The sequence below is a fragment of the Oryctolagus cuniculus genome, chromosome 15, assembly GCF_051225735.1.
Source record: "Oryctolagus cuniculus isolate XC-2025 breed Fujian yellow rabbit chromosome 15, ASM5122573v1, whole genome shotgun sequence".
Classification (NCBI taxonomy): Eukaryota; Metazoa; Chordata; class Mammalia; order Lagomorpha; family Leporidae; genus Oryctolagus; species Oryctolagus cuniculus.
In genome coordinates, this window is record NC_142881.1 from 70,770,247 (window position 1) to 70,791,426 (window position 21,180).

General features: G+C 52.5%; 1 protein-coding gene and 1 long non-coding RNA gene across 3 annotated transcripts; one reads left to right on the top strand and one right to left on the bottom strand.

The window, feature by feature from the left end:
• The first annotated feature begins 481 nt into the window (after positions 1-481).
• SFTPD (surfactant protein D) lies at positions 482-12,524 on the top strand. 2 transcript variants are annotated; one of them, XM_051833023.2, is made up of 8 exons: positions 482-844; positions 3,193-3,394; positions 7,846-7,962; positions 8,175-8,291; positions 8,601-8,708; positions 9,230-9,346; positions 10,298-10,381; positions 12,038-12,524. In XM_051833023.2, exons 2-8 carry the CDS (start codon positions 3,196-3,198, stop codon positions 12,412-12,414), a joined length of 1,119 nt encoding a protein of 372 aa, XP_051688983.1. In that variant the 5' UTR covers positions 482-844; positions 3,193-3,195; the 3' UTR covers positions 12,415-12,524. The 2 variants fall into 2 exon arrangements, with proteins under 2 accessions (XP_051688983.1, XP_051688984.1); XM_051833024.3 differs by lacking the exon at positions 482-844 and adding an exon at positions 1,923-1,992.
• A 136-nt stretch (positions 12,525-12,660) lies between these two features.
• On the bottom strand, positions 12,661-14,509 carry LOC138845399 (uncharacterized). The gene is made up of 2 exons (XR_011382477.2): positions 14,136-14,509; positions 12,661-12,888 (listed from the first exon to the last, which is right to left on the bottom strand). It is a non-coding gene; the product is annotated as an uncharacterized LOC138845399 (long non-coding RNA).
• Positions 14,510-21,180: the final 6,671 nt, after the last annotated feature.

A 21,180-nucleotide genomic window follows, 5' to 3' on the forward strand; every position in this document is an offset into this window, starting at 1 on the left:
GCAAAAGATCAAGTCACAAGACTCAAGACAGGAGCAAAGATGACAGCAGTGGCAGAGGGTGAACCACTACCCCCCAAGCACTGTAAGTTAATAGCTCCCTCGCGTGGGTCTGTGACAAGAGTGTTCACAGCTCAGGGGTCCTAATTTATCTCAATGCACAAGGCAGACACCAGGGGAGGAAGTGGAAAATACAAGTCTGAACAAAGGCAAGGTCAGGCCTGGTTCTGAAGTCAATCTCACAAGAGGAAAATGGGGGCTCTCTGAGGCCTGGAGCAGGTTGCCAAAGAGGGACAGGTGGCAGCTCCACGAGTCACTCCCCCAACCCCCTTCCAAGGCTGCTGCTTCTGCAGCTCCTGCACCTGCCTCACCCCTGCCCGGATATGCCAAGCAGCTCTTTCACAATCCGGGCTGTTGAGATGGAGAAGGAAATTGCACAAGGCAGGTCCTGGCTCTTGAGATCTGCAGATGTGAGTTTCTTTTTGAAGTCACTCTAGGTCGTTGTGCAACTCAGTAATGTCTGGACCTCAGATTCATGGACATCTCTAAAATACAGACACTGAGGGGGTTGTTTTGGGCTCCCAGGGCCTCAGTGGGGTGCAGATGGGAATCACCCTAACGTGATGATGTGGGAAGTGTTCCGTTTATCAGCATCAGGGTTTTAGCACACAGTTGGGGGTAAGAGGGAGTGAGTCAACAAGGAAGAAAACTGCCTCCACTTCTTGAAGGGAGTTCTCAGAAGACCAGGGCCTGGCAGCTCAGCTTACAGGACAGGCATAAAGAGTGCGCACCTGCCAAGCCAGGACCAGTTTGTCTGGAGCTCCTGGGGCCCCAGAGGAAGTAGCCTGTGAGTGTCTCGTTTTCTTTTCCCTGTGGCCTATGAATATCCTGTGGCCGTCTGGACAGTGTTCCATGCTGGAGTTGAAGGGAGGAGGGTCTGCAGCTCTTCTGGTCTTGCAGTTGGGTTTGGGAGGTGGGGGCACACGGGGTGGGGAGGTGCCCGTCTGCCCTCCACTAAGCGGCATGGAACCAGCAGGGCACTTGCTTGCTGAACGGGGGTGCGGTGGGTGAGTAGGATGGGACACCCTCTCTTAGATGCTCTTGCCTGGAAGCCTCAGGTGGGCAGTGCAATTCCACCTTCTCTCTTGGCTCCTTGTCTGCTCCTGGTTTCTTCAGAAAGAGAAGTGGAGGAGAAACAGATCCGGCATTCACAGGCTTGGGTTCGACACCCATCCCGATGCTTCTCTCTTGGCCTCTAGACTTGACTTAAAATGATTCTTAATGAATTAGGACTCTGGCTTTCCAACCATGTGTCCAGAGGAGTCCTTTTTTTCCTATAAAATCTTATCTGGAGGCTTAGCTTAAAGTGAACCCTGCATGGGTTGAGGGGCTGTGGCTGCCTTGTCCACCTGAATCTCAGGCCTGAGACCTCTGAGCCTGCCTGTGTCTGGATTCTTCCTTCAGCAATGGGTGATGGCATTTCTGAGCCATCTTGAGCTGGTGGGAGAAGGTGTATTGCTTTCATTTTTCCCCCAAATCAGTGTCAGGGTCCCAGAGTTGACGCAGCTGTGGGACAGGGGACATTGCCCTTGTTCTGGCCTGGGTCGGCCCCTGGGTGATCAGGAAGGCTCTACCAGGACGAGTGCAAGCCTGTGAGCTCAGCTTAGTGTTTCTAGAGGCTTGCGGGGCACCTGAGGAGGTGGCAAATTCAACAGCGCGAGAGGCTCGTGAGTTACAGGGGTCGCCTACACGGCGCATTATCAGCTGTTGGAGAGGGGCCCTCTGGCCAGGTAGCCCCTCTCCTGACATTGACCGAGCTGGCCTGCTGACCCTTTTGTCTTTGCAGGGCACCCTTTGGCTCTGTGTCCAGCCTCTGAGACTCCCACTTCCACCCTCATTACTTCACGGTTTCTCTCTTTGGCAGGAAGACACCCAGATGCAGAGAGTGGCCCGGGTCCTGCGCTTACCTTGTGCTCTGTTACCATCTCCTGTCAGGTGGTAACTGAATGTCCTGTTGGGTAGTTGCTCATACGTCCCACAGGCCCTTTCCCCTGGCCGGGGCCACCTGGTGTATCACCTTCCCTCATAAGTCCCCTCTTCCAGCCCTCTCAGGTACACTGGGAAGAGCTGAGGGGCTGAGTCTCTGCAGCTGCTAACTTGGTGGGTTAAACTTGGATGAAAACGTGCCCTGGGTTCCCTCGGGGGCTTTCTTCTCCTTGGGGGCCACCTCTGGTTCAGAACTGACAAATCGCCTGGCAAATGCAGCTGCACTTGCAGACTGAGCTCAGTCAGATGTCACTAGGCATTGAGAACCCTGGTTCATCTTCCTTCTTTCCTTCCTCTCTCCCTCCCTCCCTCCCTTCCTTCCTTCCTTAATTGAAAGGCAGAGTTCCAGAGAGGTAGAGGCCAAGACAAAGAGAGAGGTCTTTCATCTGCTGGTTTACTTCCCAGATGGACAAAACAGCCAGAGCTGTGACGACCCGTAGTCAGGAGCTTCCTCTGGGTGTCATGCATGGGTGCAGGGGCCCATGGACTTGGGCCAACTTCCACTGCTTTTCCAGGCCACAGCAGAGAGCTGGATCGGAATTGGGTATCTGAGACTTGAACCGGCTGCCATATGGGATGTCAGCACTGCAGCCGGTGACTTTACCCGCTATGCCACAGTGCCCTTCCCTCCCACCCCACCCCCCGCTCATTTTCACAACACTGTAAGTTGCCATTGCTAACACACTCAAGGCAGCATGTCAGTGAGGGAGTAAAAGTTTGCCTGTCTGAGCTGAGCCAACCACCTCCTGGTATAGACAAGGTGAAGGAGTCCAAGAAGGCAAAAGTCCTGCCCAGAGGGAGCACTCACTGGGTCCTTGGGGATGGAATATGCAGCCTCAGTGAAGACGCACCATGCTGGCCGCTGTGCCAATGGCAGTGCCCAAGAAAAGGCAGAATGGAGGATGGCGTGGGGGACGTGAGAACGAGGACATTGTGGTCAACCCATGTGAGAGTCCCAGTGCTCTCCAAGGCTGGACCATGTGCCCATCTTGTCTCCAAACCACTTTGAGCATCTGGCTGCTTTGAGCTCCATAGCAGGAAGTGGGAGGGGTAAGGAGTGGCTGCTTCTGACCTTCAGGAGCTGGGCCATGCCCTATACCGTGTGCTAGAGCTGAAATCATGTCCTTTCCTCTCTGTTCTTCTCCGCAGGCCATGCTGCTCCTCCTCCTGACCCCACTGTTCCTGCTTGCCCAGCCCCGGGGATGCCTGGAAGCAGAGATGAGGACCTACTCCCAGAGGACAGTGAGCAACGCCTGCACCCTGGTCATGTGTGGCCCAGTGGAGAATGGCCTTCCTGGTCGAGATGGGCGGGATGGCAGAGAGGGCCCCCGGGGCGAGAAGGGGGATCCAGGTAGAGCTGGGACCCAGGGCTTGTCCTGGTGGGCGGGGTGGGCGTTGGAATTGTCACCGATCCAGCCCATCTGGATAGCTTGTGACGGAAAACCCGGAGATGGGATCTTCCTTCCAGGGGTTGGTTCCCTCTTCTGCAGCACCATGTCCATTCCATCGGCTGGCAAGTGAGAGGCTTTCCTGAGCCCCCAGCTGCCTCCCTGTATCACCCAACCCTCCGGGTTCCTCCCCAAGGCCCCAGCTGGCTCCCTCCCTAAGGACAAGCAAATAGTTAGTAAATTACCCCCAAATAGTTGGTAAGTTACTGATATTTAGGGCCCTCTAGAGCCCTTTTCAGATAGCTAACAGGTGTTCATTGACTAATGATGCCTACGCAGAGTGTTAAATATCTTTAATATTTAATTAAACTTCACCGCATTAAAAGTGGGCAAACATTCAGGCCTAATCAACAGCATTTTCCCTAACACATTACAGGGGGAGATGGGAAGCTCACATTTCTTTGCTTGGCCCTATGCTGGGGCATTCAGTGGAGTAGTTCATTTAATCCTCTTAAAGGTTTTACAAGGAATAGGCTAATCTCCCTTGATGGGGAAGGAAACTGATGCAGAAAAGCTAAACAAATACCCTCAGGAAGGTGACAAAGGCATGAGTTTCTTTTCTTTCTTTCTTCCTTTCTTCCTTTCTTTTTTAAGATTCTTATTTATTTATTTGAAAGTCAGAGTTATGCAGAGGGAGGAGAGGCAGAGAGAGAGAGCTCTTCCATCTGTTGGTTCACTCCTCAATTGGCCAGAACGGCCGGAGGTATGTTGATCCAAAGCCAGGAGCCAGGAGCTTCTTCTTGGTCTCCCACACAGGTACAGGGGCCCAAGGGCTTGGGCCATCTCTGCTGCTTTTCCAGGCCATAGCAGAGAGCTGGATAGGAAATGGAGCAGCTGGGACTCAAACTGGTGCCCATATGGGATGCCAGCACTTCAGGCCAGGGTGTCAACCCACTGTACCACAGCAACAGCCCCATAAAGGCAGAGTTTCTGCATCAAAGAGAACATAGGGCTAGCGCCGTCTACACAGTGGGGAACCCCTGGGACAAGTCACTCAGAGTTACAGAGTCTCAGTTAGCCTCTCTGTCAAAGGGGATAATCACTGCCATCCAGTGGCAAATAACTGAGCAAAGAGCATTGTTTTTTTTTTCTTTTTTTTCTTTTAACTTTTATTTAATGAATATAAATTTCCAAAGTACGGCTTATGGATTACAATGGCTTCCCCCCCATATCGTCTCTCCCACCCGCATCCCTCCCCTTTCCCACTCCCTCTCCCCTTCCATTCACATGAGGATTCATTTTCGATTCTCTTTATATACAGAAGATCAGTTTAGCATACATTAAGTAAAGATTTCAACAGTTTGCTCCCACACAAACATAAAGTGAAAAATAATAGATGATTTTTTAAATGATGATGAAATCAGATCAGACCTATTGTCATGTTTAATCCCAGTGAGAGTCAAGTTGGGAATTGATAATTTCTTCTTTTTTTTTTTTTACAGAAGATCAGTTTAGTATACATTAAGTAAAGATTTCAACAGTTTGCACCCCCATAGAAACACAAAGCAAAATATACTGTTTGAGTACTCATTATAGCATTAAGTCTCAATGTACAGCACATTAAGGACAGAGATCCTACATGAGGAGTAAGTGCATTGCTTTTTATTAGGTCTTCAAGATAAAGCTACATCTTCCTTCTGTACCAATTAGGTGAATTTTCCTGAGGTTCCCGGAGGTACTGATGAATAATGGGGGCTGTCCCTGGTAATGCTTTATCCTTCCTGGGGAATAGGGGAGGATTTGGGTCTTATTGGCAAAAAAAAGGCAAAACAAAATGAAGCAGCAACAGAAACCAAAGGACTCTATCAGGGCTTCTATTTGGCTGGAGGAAGAAGGAAAATAATGACATTTAAGCTGCTATGTGACACCCTTAGGTCTGGTGGGGTAATGGGAAAAGTGAGTGTCCTTTACAAAGAGAAAACAGCCCTCCACATCATTAGGGTCACATAGCTCCGACCGCAGAAAAGTGGAATTCCATGGACTCGCTCTCTCGCTGAGTCCTGGCCTTCTCTCTCCGACTCCCAGAGGGACCCTGGACTGGGTCCTTTTCCACAGTGACCCATCACCCAGAGAGTATGGACAAGACCTCCCTTTCCTATATGGATAGCCCAGCCCACTACATCCCAGCCTGGCTTTCAGTTGGTGCTCGGACAGAGGAGCGTGCACAGTCAGGCTAGGAGAGGAAGTTCCACTCTACTCACTCAACTACGCTGCATCTGAGAAAGGCCTGGGGGGCTCGGAGCCTCCTCAGAATCCTGATGCACATAGATGGGGGGGGGGGGGGGCTGGAGTTGACACATGTGGCAAAATCCCCTGAAGCATGTGGTCTTCAGCCAGAGAGGCCCTGGAGCAGGGACAATGCGGAGCCGGGGTGCTGTGCTGATGCTCCACATATCATGGACAGCAAGTAAGACCCAGACCCTGTCTTTTTTGACAGGCAGAGTGGACAGTGAGAGAGAGAGACAGAGAGAAAGGTCTTCCTTTGCCGTTGGTTCACCCTCCAATGGCCGCCAGGAGCCAGGTGCTTCCTCCTGGTCTCCCATGTGGGTGCAGGGCCCAAGCACTTGGGCCATCCTCCACTGCACTCCCTGGCCACAGCAGAGGGCTGGCCTGGAAGAGGGGCAACCGGGACAGAATCCGGCGCCCCAACCGGGACTAGAACCTGGTGTGCCGGCGCCGCTAGGCGGAGGATTAGCCTAGTGAGCCGCGGCGCCGGCCAAGACCCAGACCCTGTCTTGTCGGGGATGGTTCCCTTACTCCTCAGCACCCCCGGTGCTCCTGCCTGGAATGATTCAGTGAGGTTCACCTGGGGATGTTCCTCCCCACGTCCACCCAGCTGCACCCACCCTGGCTTCCAGCAGATGCCCCTCCACACTCAGCCCCTTCCTCTGGAGACCTTGTCACTCGCTCTCACGGATGGCCCTGTGGCTCACTCTTCACCTCTACAGAACACCTGCCCAGTGACGCTCCCCAACCACCCTCCTTAAAACAGACACCACCATCCCCAACACTCCCTGCTCTTTGGAGTTCTTTCTCTGTGCCACTTATTATAATCTAACAGACCATAGAATATACATTTTAGTCGTTTAGAATCTGTTTCCATGATGTGGTTGAGTTGAAGCTCCGTGAAGAAGAGATTTTTTGGGGGTCTGTTTTGTTTGCTACTATTTCGCCAGCTTTTGTGGAATGAATGACTGTGATATGGAAGGAGAGAAGAAATTTTAGGGCAGTCAAAAGGGACCTAAATGCTGGGCTACACGGTGTCATTTTGGGCATCTCTAGCGTACACCTTAGGCCTTTGGGGATACCAGAATGCAAAAGTAGTGCTTTGGGAGGCCTGGGTGCTGCTGCTCAGGAGGGCGCCCCCTTCTGTCTCAGTGCTCTCACAGCCACTTATGGTCTGAGCACCAAGAATGGGCAGCCTCTAACACTCCCGTCCAGACAGTGAGCTGTTCCCCTCGGTCAGGGCATTGCAGGCCCTAGCACAGTTCACTGCCGAATGTGAGAGGCAGGGCCCATCCTGCACCCTTCTGAGCTCCCATAGCATCCCTAGGGAGGGTTTGAACCTGCAGCAGGGCAGTGCCCAGCACAGGATCTTCCACTCTCCCATCCCACCACACTCTTACTCCAGGAAGAGCTGGCCTTTTCCGGCACAGCGGCATGATGACAAAGTCTTAAATACCACCATCTCTCGGCCAGTCCTTCTAAATTCTTGCCATGCAAGTCTCGCTTCCTCCTCTAGGCAGACGGTTCTCTCCCTGTGTGTGTGTGTGTGTGTGTGTGCATGCACATGTGTGCTGGCATAGAATGAGAGACACGATGTATTATGAATTGTCTTCCATGTCTGTTATCCTTGTCTCACATTTTATTATAAATCTCTTGTGGACTAGGACCTGATGCTAATATTTGCATCTGGCCCAATGCTATGCCTAAAGTAGGTGTTGCAGAGATGGATTCTTAGTGAGTAGATAAATGAGCAGACAAGGAACTAAGGTTATCACAACATGTATGGTGCCATTCCTTATATAAGCTTTGGTTCCTGTGATGTTTATAAAAGCAATCAAGAAGTCCATGATCACAGGTAAATGTTGACAGACTTCCTGCCATCTTACAGCCGCCCTAAGTCAGGGGAAAGGGTACCACGTGGAGAGGCAGACAGGCCCTGGCTTGAATCTGCCTCCAGCTCTCGGAAGTCTTAGATGCTCAGAGGGGGCATGTTGACACCCATTTTCTGGATCGCCGCTGGACCCCAGTGTGTGTCAGTGAAATGGCAGGGGACCTGACCCTGCTGGCAGGGAGCTGGCCCCTCCTGGGCTCAGGGCCAGGTTTATGTCCATTTCTTCTGCTGCTACAGGTTTCCCAGGAGCTGCAGGGCCAGCAGGCATGCCTGGGCCAGCTGGCCCAGTGGGGCCCAAAGGGGACAATGGCTCTGCTGGAGAACCTGGACCAAAGGGAGACGCTGGACCACCTGGTGAGCACCTGGGCATAGAACTCAGATGTCTGCAGGTGGTGCTGCTGCCACCAGGATGTGCACAGAGCTCATCCCAGGAAGAGGGAAGAAGACACCACGGGGTTATTGCAGGGCTCCCTGGGCCTACTGCCAGGTGGTTGGATGATGCCGCCTCTTGGCCTGTATTATATATGACCTACAGTATTCCTAACTGAGCTACACCTTTCCCCCAGGACCTCCAGGACTTCCGGGAGTGCCTGGTCCAGCTGGAAGAGAGGGTGCCTTGGGGAAGCAGGGGAATCTAGGACCTCAAGGAAAACCAGGCCCAAAAGGAGAGGCTGGGCCCAAAGGTAGATGGACGATTTGTGGGCAGTCTGGGAGGGAGAAGGGAGGAATGGCAGGAGTGGCCTGTGATGTGGCCGGAGGCATCCTGATAGTGCCAGGAAGGGTCCAGGGCATGAGGGCTTTGCCAAGCACCCAGCATTCACACATGAGCAGTATTTGCCTCTAACCTGCCACAGAGGAGCCCCAGGCAGCCATGAGACGTCTCCCCAGTTCCCTCTCTCACCCTGGGTTGTGGGTAAAATGCTCTGCTAGTGAGGAAATTCTCATGCTGGAACATGGTCTCAGCTCACTTGTCCCTTGTGTGCCTTCTTCAGGGGAAGTTGGTGCCCCGGGCACACAGGGCTCTGCAGGAGCAACAGGCCCCCCGGGCTTGAAGGGGGAGAGAGGTTCCCCTGGTGAGCGTGGCGCCCCTGGAAGTACTGGTAAGTGGTCAAATGAGCTCCCGCGGGGCTGGAGTTGGTTGTCTTGAGCCTTCTTGGAGGTGCCAACATCTAACCCCTCCGCTGCCACCGCGCTGAAGTCAGAGCTGGCATTGTTGGGTGTTGGGAGAGTCTACATCCAAGGCGTGTAGGCATTGGAGCTCTGGGAACTGCTACATATCCAGACAGGGAGCGGTGCTAAGCCACGGGGATAATCTGTGCCTAGGCGAGTTGGTCGTCGGATACTGGGGAATGCAGTGCACAGGGGAAGATTGCTGTGTGATAGACTTTCAGAGTGCAGAGAAGGGGTGTGGCTGGGGCCTGGGCACGCTCTGTATGTGAGGAGTATGTCATGCTGGGCAGTGAGGACAGCATGTGTGTGTATGTGTGTATGTGTGTGTGTATGTGTGTGTGTATGTGTGTATGTGTGTGTGTGTATGTGTGTGTGTGTGTGTGCATGCACAGGGAAGGTGAAAATGCTGGGAAACAGGTACATAGCTCCCACTGCTCTTCTGTGACCCCAGGGTCTCCTGGAGCTGCAGGTCCACAGGGAGCCCCAGGTGCCAGGGGTCCCCCAGGAATGAAGGGGGACAGAGGTGCTCCTGGAGACAGAGGAGCCAAAGGTGAAAGCGGACTTCCAGGTAAGGGAGAGGCTCCTGGCTCTGGGAATCCCCTAGGGCATGAGTGGGGAGGAGGCCTCTCCAGCCTGGGGCAGGCCCTCCTCCGGAAAGTAACTACATTAACTACAGGCGGGGTGGGGGACCAGGACAGACTGCAAGGCAAGAACACTGGGCTCTGGTCTTAGCCAGCTGGGACTCATGGGAGTGCAAACCTGGGCTGTTTCTTCATCTGACCATCAGGAAACAAGAGCTGGCTTCCCTACTCATAGGGCAGTTTTTTGTTTGTTTGTTTGTTTAAGAATTTTATTTATTTATTTGAGAGGTAGAGTTACAGCCCGTGAGAGGGAGAAAGAGAGAGAGAAGTCTTCCATCTGCTGGTTCACTCTCTAAATGGCCACAACGGCTGGAGCTGAGCTATCAAAAGCCAGAACCAGAAGCTTCTTCTGGGTCTCCAACACATGTGCAGAGACCCGAGGACTTGGGCCATCTTCTACTGCTTCCCAGCCCATAACAGAGAGCTGGATCGGAGGAGAAGCAGCCGGGACTTGAACTAGTGCCCACGCCGCAGGCAGAGGGTTAACCTAGTGCACCACAGCACCGGCCCCTCGTAGGATAGTTTTGAGCATCAACTAACCCAATGAACGGGAGTGAGGACCTTGTGTTCCTGTCCCCTCCCTTCAAATGAAGTTGTCACTATGTCTCAAGAATTTGAGTAGAAATGTCATTTGATTCAGTGTCATTGAGGTACAGGGACTCGTTCTGCTTGACCATCACAGAATCATTAAAAAATAAAAAAAAATCTGCACAGAGGCCAACTGCGTCAGCAGATTCAGGCTTTGCCAGGGGTAGGTCTAGCTCCTCATCTCCAGCCCTCATGTGTGCAGCTGGGTATCCTTCCCACGTGGCCCGGGCTCTGAGCTATCCCTAGGCTGCATTGGACAAGTCTTCTCAAAGCGATTTCTCCTCCCATAGACATCACTACTCTGAGACAGCAAGTGGAAGCCTTACAGGGACGGCTGCAGCAACTCCAGGCCACCCTCTCTATATATAGGAAAGGTGAGTTCCTGGGTCTGAACCTGAACCTGGCATTGATTTTGGGCCCCATGCTGGGTCTGAGCCTTGGTTTGGGGGTGGGGATGGGCCTTTGACCAGACCTGATATTGGGTCTGGCCCAAGAACTGGATGGAAAAGAGTTGGGGCAACTGTGTGCAGGGCTGGACCTGGGACTCGGGCAGGGAGGGGGTTAAGGCTAGGGCTGGGCTGGAGCAGGGTAGCCACATGGTCCAAGAGCTAGCAAATGATTTAAGGGACAAGTAGGAGGATGTGACCCATGGCACCTGCTCACCAGGCTAGCAGAAGCACGGGCAAGACTTCTGGGCGACTGAGCACCCTCCAACCTCAGTGCCACCAACGTCCTGAGACAGACTGATGCTGAGTCCAGTGCAGCTCAGTAGCCCTCACTCCTGCCTACCTAGTGCTGGTTTCTGTGATAGACATGGGAACACCCAGCACAGACCACATTGCTTATGTCTATGGAGCCGGGCATGAGCAGAGATGTTGTACAGTCCAAGGTAGCACAGAATCCAGGTGTTGATCCGAGAGCTAGGGCTGGCATAGTTCTCTGAGGGTACAGGGCAGATGAGAGGCAGCCTTCATCCCCTCCCTCCATGCCTCCAGGGGAGGCTGACCTGCTGGGGCTTCACCCACATGCACAACAAGAAGCCAACGTGGAGCTAGGCCAGAGCATGGGTCATCACGTTTCAGCTCCTGGCTCTCACATTCTCTCTTCTCCTCTCTTTTCACCCCATTACGGAGCACAGGCATCCTCTGGTAACCCCACAGTGTAATGGCAGGGAGGACACTGGGCTCACTGCATTGCATTTTCCTGTATTCTCAGAATCGGGCCCGGAAAGCCTTGATAATCATTTCCCATGGAGAAGTTTTCGTGTTAGCTTTTCATGACTGCAGTGAAAGTCACTGAGAAGGTTGAATTTTTTCACAGTTTTGGAGGTTCACTGTTGAAGATCAGGCAGCCTCATTAGTCTGGGGTTGATGAGAGTGGTGGAGGGTAGAACACACACTGGGGGACGGTTGTGTGGCGAGCCAGGAGGCAGGAGGGAGACAGGACTCCCTGATAGTCTCTCTGGATAAAGCCACCATGACTTGATCCTGGAGCTCTAACCCAGCAATGTAACCCAACCTAATCACTTCCTGAAAGCCTCACCTTCCAACACAATAGATGGATCAAGTCTCCTCCCCGTCAGCACCATCAGTCCTTGACCTTGGGAATTAAGCAACTGCATGAGTCAGGGAGCCAGGTTCTGTTCCAACGACAGCAGTTGTCCAATTCTACCTCGTAATCAACAAATAGATTAGGCACACAACCTTGGCTGGAACTCAGCGTGATCAACCTCTGCTATTAGACTGCATTAGTTTTAATTCCTAACTGCTTATTTGATGGTTGCCTTGACATTGGGCATCTTATTGAGTTCCAACCCTTTCACCTCTAAACAAGGGAGCGTGGTCAAACTCATGGTGTAGCATGGAGCTGGGGCTTCTCTGACACTGTGTGTCCACTTCCTCCTCTCTGGTGGGTATATGTATATTCTGTACGGCCAGGTTTCAGAGGCGAGCTGGAGCACAGGGGTTTCGGAGTTCCTACACTCTGACAGGGTGCTGCCATAACCCCAATCTAACTTTCCTCTTCTCTAGTCCTTGTCTTCCCCAACGGCCAAGATGTTGGGGAGAAGATCTTCAAGGCAGCAGGCTTTGAAAAACTCTTCGTGGATGCACAGCGTGTGTGTGTTCAGGCCGGTGGCCAATTGGCCTCCCCACGCAACGCAGCTGAGAATGACGCCTTGCAAGAGCTGGTCGCAGCCCAGAACAAGGCTGCTTTCCTGAGCATGACTGACACCAAGACGGAGGGCACGTTCACCTACCCCACAGGGGAGCCCTTGGTCTACTCCAACTGGGCCCCGGGGGAACCCAACAACAACGGCGGTGCGGAGAACTGTGTGGAGATCTTCACCAACGGCAAGTGGAACGACAAGGCTTGTGGAGAGGAACGCCTTGTGGTTTGCGAGTTCTGAGCCATGGTGGGTGCTTGGGGCAGGGTTTGTAGCCCAGGAGGCTGGCTGGCAAGTCAGCGCCCAGACTCTGTGCTGCCGACATCCTAATAAAAAGGTGCCCACCTCTGCCATCCAGGGCTTCTCTCCAGAAGGTAGGGCTACTGCAAACAGCCTCTCTCTCAGGGAACTACACATCTGCCTTTGCCCACTGGAAGGCCTAGCAGGGCAAGAAGGAACCATTCCAGCTGCCAAAACTCAAACTAAGTCTTTTTTTTTAATATTTATTTGTTTATTTGAAATGCAGAGTTACAGAGAGGCGGGGCAGAGAGAGAAAGAGATCTTCTATCTGCTGGTTCACTCCTCAAATGGCTGCAATAGCTGGAGCTGGGCCAATCCGAAGCCAGGAGCTTCCTCCGAGTGTCCCACGCAGGTGTAGGGACCCAAGGAGTTGAGCCATCTTCTACTGCTTTCTCAGGCCATAGCAGAAAGCTGGATCTGAAGTGGAGCAGCCAGGACTAGAACCGGCACCCATATGGGATGCCGGCACTACTGCAGGCAGCGGCTTTACCCACTATGCCACAGCACCAGCCCCTGAAACTAAGTCTTGATTGAGTTCCCTGTCACACAGGGCAGCCTTCCTCCTTCAGAAACCATCAGCTGCCCTTGGCCCTGGTGATCACTCCTTTCCCTCAAATTCTTTCTCCTCTGGGCCCCCAGAATACCACCCTCGCCTGCGTTGACTCTTGTCCTGGCTCGTCCTTAACAGTCACTTTTCCCCTCCTTTCCCAGTGGACTGGCTGAGCTTCCACCGTCAGCTCCCTTCTCTCCTGAAACTCAGCCCCAGAGCCAGCCTCATCTTGTCCCCTGTAGGTCCCCTCTCCAGGTTGGTGCTTCTTGCCTGGAGGTCCCCAGACTTTTCTAGCCAATGCAGGCCGGAGCCCCAGAGCCAGAAGCCTCCAAGGCCACCCCCTGTTTCAAGGCCTGAGTCCAGGAAGCTGCGCAGCACAGGGAGGTGACCCGGAAGGGAGTGTCTGCCTCCCCAGCCAGAGTACCCAGCCCTGTACCCAGTGTGCGCCTTCTCATTAATGCACTCCAAGCCACTATCCGTCTCTCTCCATTATCGTCATCGTGAGCCTCTTGGCTCATGGGAGGACCATGAGCTGCGTGATCCTAGCTCCCTCTGGGATTGCAGGAGACTTTGGAGCAGAGGGCGTCTGGCCATGCCCCACTTCACTCCAACCCTCCTCTTGCTGGCCCTTCCAGGAATGGTCTTACCCCACTCTTCCTCAAAGATAATCTAGTTAAAGCTCTTCCTCATTTTGCAACTATTGAAACCAAAACACAATGACAGGAGATTTGTGCAGGGACACAGGGGGTCGTTGTGATCCCAAAGCTTATACTTTTGACCTGGAAATATATAGGCCAGTGACCCCTTGTATATTTGGTTCATTTTGCTGGCATGCTGTTTCAAAAGTGATTTAAGGCACCTGTGTTCAAGAAATGGGAATGGCGCCTGGACGAACCACAGGCCCATAAAAGAGGCAAAACCCAGATCGTCTCTTCCTCCAGACAGGAAGCCAGAAACTCTCTCCTTTGTTCGCAGGGACTAAAGAACCGTTCTTTCTGAATGGCGCACCCAACCCGACCCCTTCTCTGAGCTCTCCCGCAGCCACACCTCATATGTAGGACAACGAGTCTAAAAACAGAACTCGCATTTCCAGGCAGCATGCGGGTCGTGTTACCTGCTAGGATCTTTCTCCTGTCATTGAAAACAATCCGCAGTTCCTGGCAGCTTCTGCAGTACTGGTTACACAACAGTGAGCAAACAATTCCCCGAGACAGAGGGCACCCTGGAGGGGGCTCAGAAGGGCGCTTCTCATTGCAAGGAAGAGAAAGCAACTGGACCAAGGAACAGCATTTTCTCTTCTTCTTCTAAGAACAGAGGGTTCTGGATGGGTGCCCACTGGGCATTGCCATCTCCCTGCCTTCTGCCTCTCTGTGCGTCTTTGTGTTTCTTCCTCCTCTGTGAGCCAGCTTCCTCTGCTCCCTGAGAGTGCTGCACCGAGATGAGAAATTCGCACTTGACATTAACTTGAAACTCTGATGCGAATGGTCTGCCTGTCTCGGATGCCCACCCCCGAGCCAATCAACTGAACTTGGGGGTGGGGCCACACAGTGCAGCACAGCCACTGGGATTTGGGGAAGTTGTGTGGGTCTTGGAAGACTCTCTCAAAGGGTTTTTAATTTTATTATTATTATTATTTTGGACAAGGGAAGGAAAGAGTAAGTACTGTGCAAAGAGTGAAGCCCAGAATGTTGAGCTGTCCAAACCCTAAAGAGAATCTTCAAACCCACTAGCACCAAAGGCCATGGGGGTCTGGTTTATTCTATGCCACAGAGCCCAGTACTTGGAGACACAGCCTGATTAATGCTGAGGACTACAGCAAATATTTCCTAACTCCCACTCTGGGGCACACAGGGCTCTCCTGCGCTAACATCATGGGCAAAGGTCAACACAGCCGGTAAAGCATGTCTCCACCCCCTTCCCCCTCCAACCAGAGTAGCCAGGCTCCCTCTTAGCAGCCTGGGTGCTGAGTGAAGCCAGCACTGTGACTCTTCGACCCTAGGTGACACGATGACGCGCACAATGTCAGGTGATACCGTGTGAGTGGCTGGGCTCCATCCCTACCTGGAAGGGGGAGCTTTCACAGTAGCTGTCTCAGGTCCCCGGAACGGTGTGCTAGAACAGTCTGCAGTGCCCTCACCCCTGCGCAGTGTGCTAGAACAGTCTGCAGTGCCCTCAACCCTGCACAGTGTGCTACAACAATCTGCAGAGCCTCACCCCTGCACAGTGTGCTAGGACAGTCTGCAGAGTCCTCACCCCTGCAAAGTGTGCTAGAACAGTCTGCAGTGCCCTCACCCCTGTGCAGTGTGCTAGAACAGTCTGCAGATCCTCACCCCTGTGCAGTGTGCTAGAACAGTCTGCAGTGTCCTCACCCCTGCGCAATGTGCTAGAACAGTCTGCAAATCCTCACCCCTGTGCAGTGTGCTAGAACAGTCTGCAGATTCTCACCCCTGCACAGTGTGCTAGAACAGTCTGCAGTGCCCTCACCCCTGTGCAGTGTGCTAGAACAGTCTGCAGATCCTCACCCCAGTGCAGTGTGCTAGAACAGTCTGCAGATCCTCACCCCTGTGCAGTGTGCTAGAACAGTATGCAGATCCTCACCCCTGCACAGTGTGCTAGAACAGTCTGCAGTGTCCACACCCCTGTGCACTGTGCTAGAACAGACTGCAGTGCCCTCACCCCTGCTCAGTGTGCTAGAACAGTCTGCAGTGCCCTCACCCCGCGCAGTGTGTTAGAACAGTCTGCAGATCCTCACCCCTGCTCAGTGTGCTAGAACAGTCTGCAGATCCTCACCCCTGCTCAGTGTGCTAGAACAGTCTGCAATGACCTCAACCCTGTGCAGTGTGCTAGAACAGTCTGCAGTGCCCTCACCCCTGTGCAGTGTGCTAGAACAGTCTGCAGTGCCCTCACCCCTGTGCAGTGTGTTAGAACAGTCTGCAGTGTCCTCACCCCTGTGCAGTGTGCTAGAACAGTCTGCAGATCCTCACCCCTGCTCAGTGTGCTAGAACAGTCTGCAGATCCTCACCCCTGTGCAGTGTGCTAGAACAGTCTGCAGAGCCCTCACCCCTGCGCAGTGTGCTAGAACAGTCTGCAGAGCCCTCACCCCTGTGCAGTGTGCTAGGACAGTCTGCAGTGCCCTCACCCCTTTGCAGTGTGCTATAACAGTCTGCAGATCCTCACCACTGTGCAGTGTGCTAGGACAGTCTGCAGTGCCCTCACCCCGCGCAGTGTGCTAGAACAGTCTGCAGATCCTCACCCCTTTGCAGTGTGCTAGAACAGTCTGCAGAGCCCTCACCCCTGTGCAGTGTGCTATAACAGTCTGCAGTGCCCTCACCCCACACAGTGTGCTAGAACAGTCTGCAGTGCCCTCACCCCTGTGCAGTGTGCTAGGACAGTCTGCAGTGCCCTCACCCCTTTGCAGTGTGCTAGAACAGTCTGCAGATCCTCACCCCTGTGCAGTGTGCTAGAACAGTCTACAGAGCCCTCACCCCACGCAGTATGCTAGAACAGTCTACAGAGCCCTCACCCCTGTGCAGTGTGCTAGAACAGTCTGCAGTGTCCTCACCCCTGTGCAGTGTGCTAGAACAGTCTGCAGATTCTCACCCCTGCGCAGTGTGCTAGAACAGTCTGCAGATCCTCACCCCTGTGCAGTGTGCTAGAACAGTCTGCAGAGCCCTCACCCCTGCGCAGTGTGCTAGAACAGTCTGCAGATCCTCACCCCTGTGCAGTGTGCTAGAACAGTCTGCAGAGCCCTCACCCCTGCGCAGTGTGCTAGAACAGTCTGCAGAGCCCTCACCCCTGTGCAGTGTGCTAGGACAGTCTGCAGTGCCCTCACCCCTTTGCAGTGTGCTATAACAGTCTGCAGATCCTCACCACTGTGCAGTGTGCTAGGACAGTCTGCAGTGCCCTCACCCCGCGCAGTGTGCTAGAACAGTCTGCAGATCCTCACCCCTTTGCAGTGTGCTAGAACAGTCTGCAGAGCCCTCACCCCTGTGCAGTGTGCTAGAACAGTCTGCAGATCCTCACCCCAGTGCAGTGTGCTAGAACAGTCTGCAGTGTCCTACCCTGCGCAGTGTGCTAGAACAGTCTGCAGTGCCCTCACCCCAGTGCAGTGTGCTAGAACAGTCTGCAGTGCCCTCACCCCGCGCAGTGTGCTAGAACAGTATGCAGATCCTCACCCCTGTGCAGTGTGCTAGAACAGTCTGCAGTGCCCTCACCCCTGTGCAGTGTGCTACAACAATGCAGATCCTCACCCCTGTGCAGTGTGCTAGAACAGTCTGCAGTGTCCTCACCCCTGCGCAGTGTGCTAGAACAGTCTGCAGATCCTCACCCCTGTGCAGTGTGCTAGAACAGTCTGCAGAGTCCTCTCCCCTGAGCAGTGTGCTAGAACAGTCTGCAGTGCCCTCAACCCTGTGCAGTGTGCTAGAACAGTCTGCAGTGTCCTACCCTGCGCAGTGTGCTAGAACAGTCTGCAGTGCCCTCACCCTGCGCAGTGCGCTAGAACAGTCTGCAGTGTCCTACCCTGTGCAGTGTGCTAGAACAGTCTGCAGTGCCCTCACCCCTATGCAGTGTGCTACAACAATGCAGATCCTCACCCCTGTGCAGTGTGCTAGAACAGTCTACAGAGTCCTCACCCCTGCACATTGTGTTAGAACAGTCTGCAGTGCCCTCACCCCTGCACATTGTGCTAGAACAGTCTGCAGTGCCCTCACCCCTGCACATTGTGCAAGAACAGTCTGCAGTGCCCTCACCTCTGTGCAGTGTGCTAGAACAGTCTGAAGATCCTCTCCCCTGTGCAGTGTGCTAGAACAGTCTGCAGTGCCCTCACCCTGTGCAGTGTGCTAGAACAGTCTGCAGTGTCCTCACCCCTTTGCAGTGTGCTAGAACAGCCGGCAGCGCCCTCACCCCTGAGCAGTGTGCTAGAACAGTCTGCAGTGCCCTCACCCCTGCGCAGTGTGCTAGATCAGTCTGCAGAGTCCTCACCCCTGTGCAGTGTGCTAGAATAGTCTCCAGTGTCCCCTGCCTCTCACGTCTCCTGGCATCAGCGCTGCCCACATCGCACAGTGGCGGTCAGTAGAGACCCCTCTGCCACTTGCTTCCCTAGGACTCCAGCTTTGTGCTGAATTCCCCTGACAAGCAATGTGGACAACTGAGCTAACTAAGCTCTGGAAAGTTCAGCCTTCAAATGTCCAAATGCCCATCTTAATTCAAGTTTCTTAATGTTCCTGGCCTTTCCAAGACACCCAAGTTTTACATCCCAGAGTGAAAAAAAAAGTAAATATCTGTGAGGGAAAATAAAATATTATTTCTAAAAATGTACATGTCAAGTATCTATCTAGGCACTGGATAGAAATATGGAAATGGCCAATTATGTCCTCATAGGTCCTGTAGCTCTGCACATCCCTAACATTACAGAGAAATGATCTGTAGAATTATGTTCCATCAGTGGACAAAAGAGACACTCCATTAATAGATTCTAAATGAATGGGTGAATTTTAAGAGCTTTTAAGCACAGAGTAGAGGAGATCCATCTCCTCATTCATTCAACAAGCTACTCAGAGACCCTCTTGATGACGGCCAACTTTAATTGTCTGACTTTTTTTTAGATTTATTTATTTATTTGAAAGGCAAAGTTACACAGAGGCAGAAGCAGAGAAAGAAAGAGAGGTCTTCCATCTGCTGGTTCATTCCCCAAATGGCCACAACAGCCTGAGCTGGGCTGATCTGAAGCCAGGAGCCAGGAGCTTCTTCTGGGCCTCCCACGTGGGTGCAGAACTTGGGCCATCTTCTACTGCCTTCCCAGGTCATAGCAGAGAGCTGCATCAGAAGTGGAGCAGCTGGGACTTGAACAGGCACCCATATGGGACGTTAGCACTGTAGGCGGCCTTACCTGCTACACCACAGTGTTGGCCCCTAATTGTCTGACTTCTAAGCCTCTGTGTGGCTCATTGCAGGAATCTTATGTAGTGTAGTATCGCTCCCCGTCTTTGTGGAGGAACGACACAGGACCCTGCGCTGTTCTTTCGTCTGCTCGGCCCTTCCCGGGTTTGCTGCTGGTTCTTCCCGGGTTGGCTACTGTCCCTTCCACCTCCGTGGAAGGGCGGTTCCCCCTGCCACATTCCCCACTTCCGCGGGGGAGCGGCACACCGCCGGCCAGCTCTCTCGGGGGCTGCACAGGTGTTCCTTCAGATAGATGTTCCTCTTAGATGTTCCTGGTGCATGTTGTCTCTCTCCTCCTTTATAGTCCTCTTCCGCCAATCCCAACTCTGCTACCCACACACCGAGTATGCTGCTCTCCTCCAATCAGGAGCAGGTCCTACAGTTTATTGGTTGAACTGGAGGCAGCTGTGTAGAAGCTGTTTCCTCCTCTCCCAGTGCCATATTGTGGGAGAGCAGATGCATAGAATAAGTCTTAATTCCAGTAACTTAGTCTAGTCCGAGTTGCTCCCCACATGTAGAATCTTATGTAGTGTACAGTTCTTCAGCAGCAGTTTGATGAGAGGCCTTCTGAAGGCATGCATGAACCTGTGACATGCGTCACTTCTGGGTGAGGGCACACAAGGACCAGGGCACATCTCTGAAATTCACTGTCTTCTGTGGCCGTGGCGACTGCAGAAGGATTTGTGGGTATGAAGTGGTACAATTAAGCAGTTAGAAACTTGACCAAACTTATGGAAAACAATTGCCTTTGAACATCGTCAAGATCCACTTGGAAGTGGAGTGAATTTGGGGACTGTTAATGTAGCACGCTTGGGGCCGATGCTGTGGCGTAGCGAGTAAAGCAGCCACCTGCAGTGCCAGCATCCCATATGGGTGCCAGTTCGAGTCCTGACTGTTCCTCTTCTGAGCTCTCTGCTATGGCCTGGGAAAGCAGTGAGAGATGGCCCAAGTGCTTGGGACTCTGCACCTGCGTGGGAGACTTGGAAGAAGCTCCTGGCTCCTGGCTCCTGGCTTCAGATCAGTGCAGCTCCTGCCATTGAAGCCATTTTGGGAGTGAACCAGCAGATGGAAGACCTCTCTCTCTTTCTCTCTTTCTCTCTGCCTCTGCCTCTGCCTCTCTGTAACTCTGCCCTTCAAATAAATAAATAAATAAATTTTAAAAAATGCAGCACGCCTAGCCTGCCTTTTCTGGATACATTATAAACATTTGCCCTCCATCCATGCAAGACTCTGTAGGCTCTCTCACACTGCCTGGCTGAAACACCGTTGAGCCATGGGGAAGGACTTAGGAGAGAAAAATGGTGCTTTCCATTTTTATTTAGTAGTAGAGGAATGAACGGGTGAATAAGTGAGAGTCGAATGAATGAAATCCCTGGTTCCTACTTGTAAGTCTTACTTGTAGGACTAATAAAGTGTTTTTAAGAGGCCACCAGGTCCTGTGATCTGAGAACGAGCAGAGAGGCCTTGCTGCCAGTCCTTCTACATATTTATTTTTAAATTCCCTCAATACTTCATTTTAGGTGTAAGTGGCTGGACCCAGGCCAGCACTGAAAGGTCAGATGACAACTTCAGGCCAAGCAAATATGCTTTGTGACCAGAGGAATGGGTCAGGGCAGGAAGGGGAGGAAAGCGGGGTGGGGGGGTGTTGATGCAGTGTCCCCAGCTAGAGAGCGCCCGAGTGCACACAGGAGGGTAAGGGACGCGAGTCCTCCAAGGAATCGGGAAATCAAGTGTCCTGCCTGTAAGATCTTCAGAAAAACAAAGAGGGAGCTATGGAAGCTGTGAGGCTTCATGAAATGATTCTAAAACTCTTAAGGAAAAAGTGAATCCTAGAAGAGTCAGGAACATTGATTAAAATCACAGTCAGAAAGACTAGGTCAATCAGAAAATAGTATATTAATTGTATAGGAAGTCAGAATGATGAGGAAGAACAGGAAATCTAAAAAATGGGCTCAAATATGAATAAATACATAGTTATAGAAATCGAGTACAAAAATTGCAAGAAAGCAATGGCTTGCCAATTAACAATGCTGGATTAGATAGGCATTTAGAAGAAACGTGAGGTCATTTTCTTTTGGTGCCATATCAAAATCAAAATCAGGAGAAAATATAAGTAATGATCTATGAAGTCTTGGAGAGGGAGAGAGCTACTTAAAGGTTCTGACAGCAGGGCAAGCCCGAGGCACGCATATCCACACATCTGACGACCTAAGAAATACAGG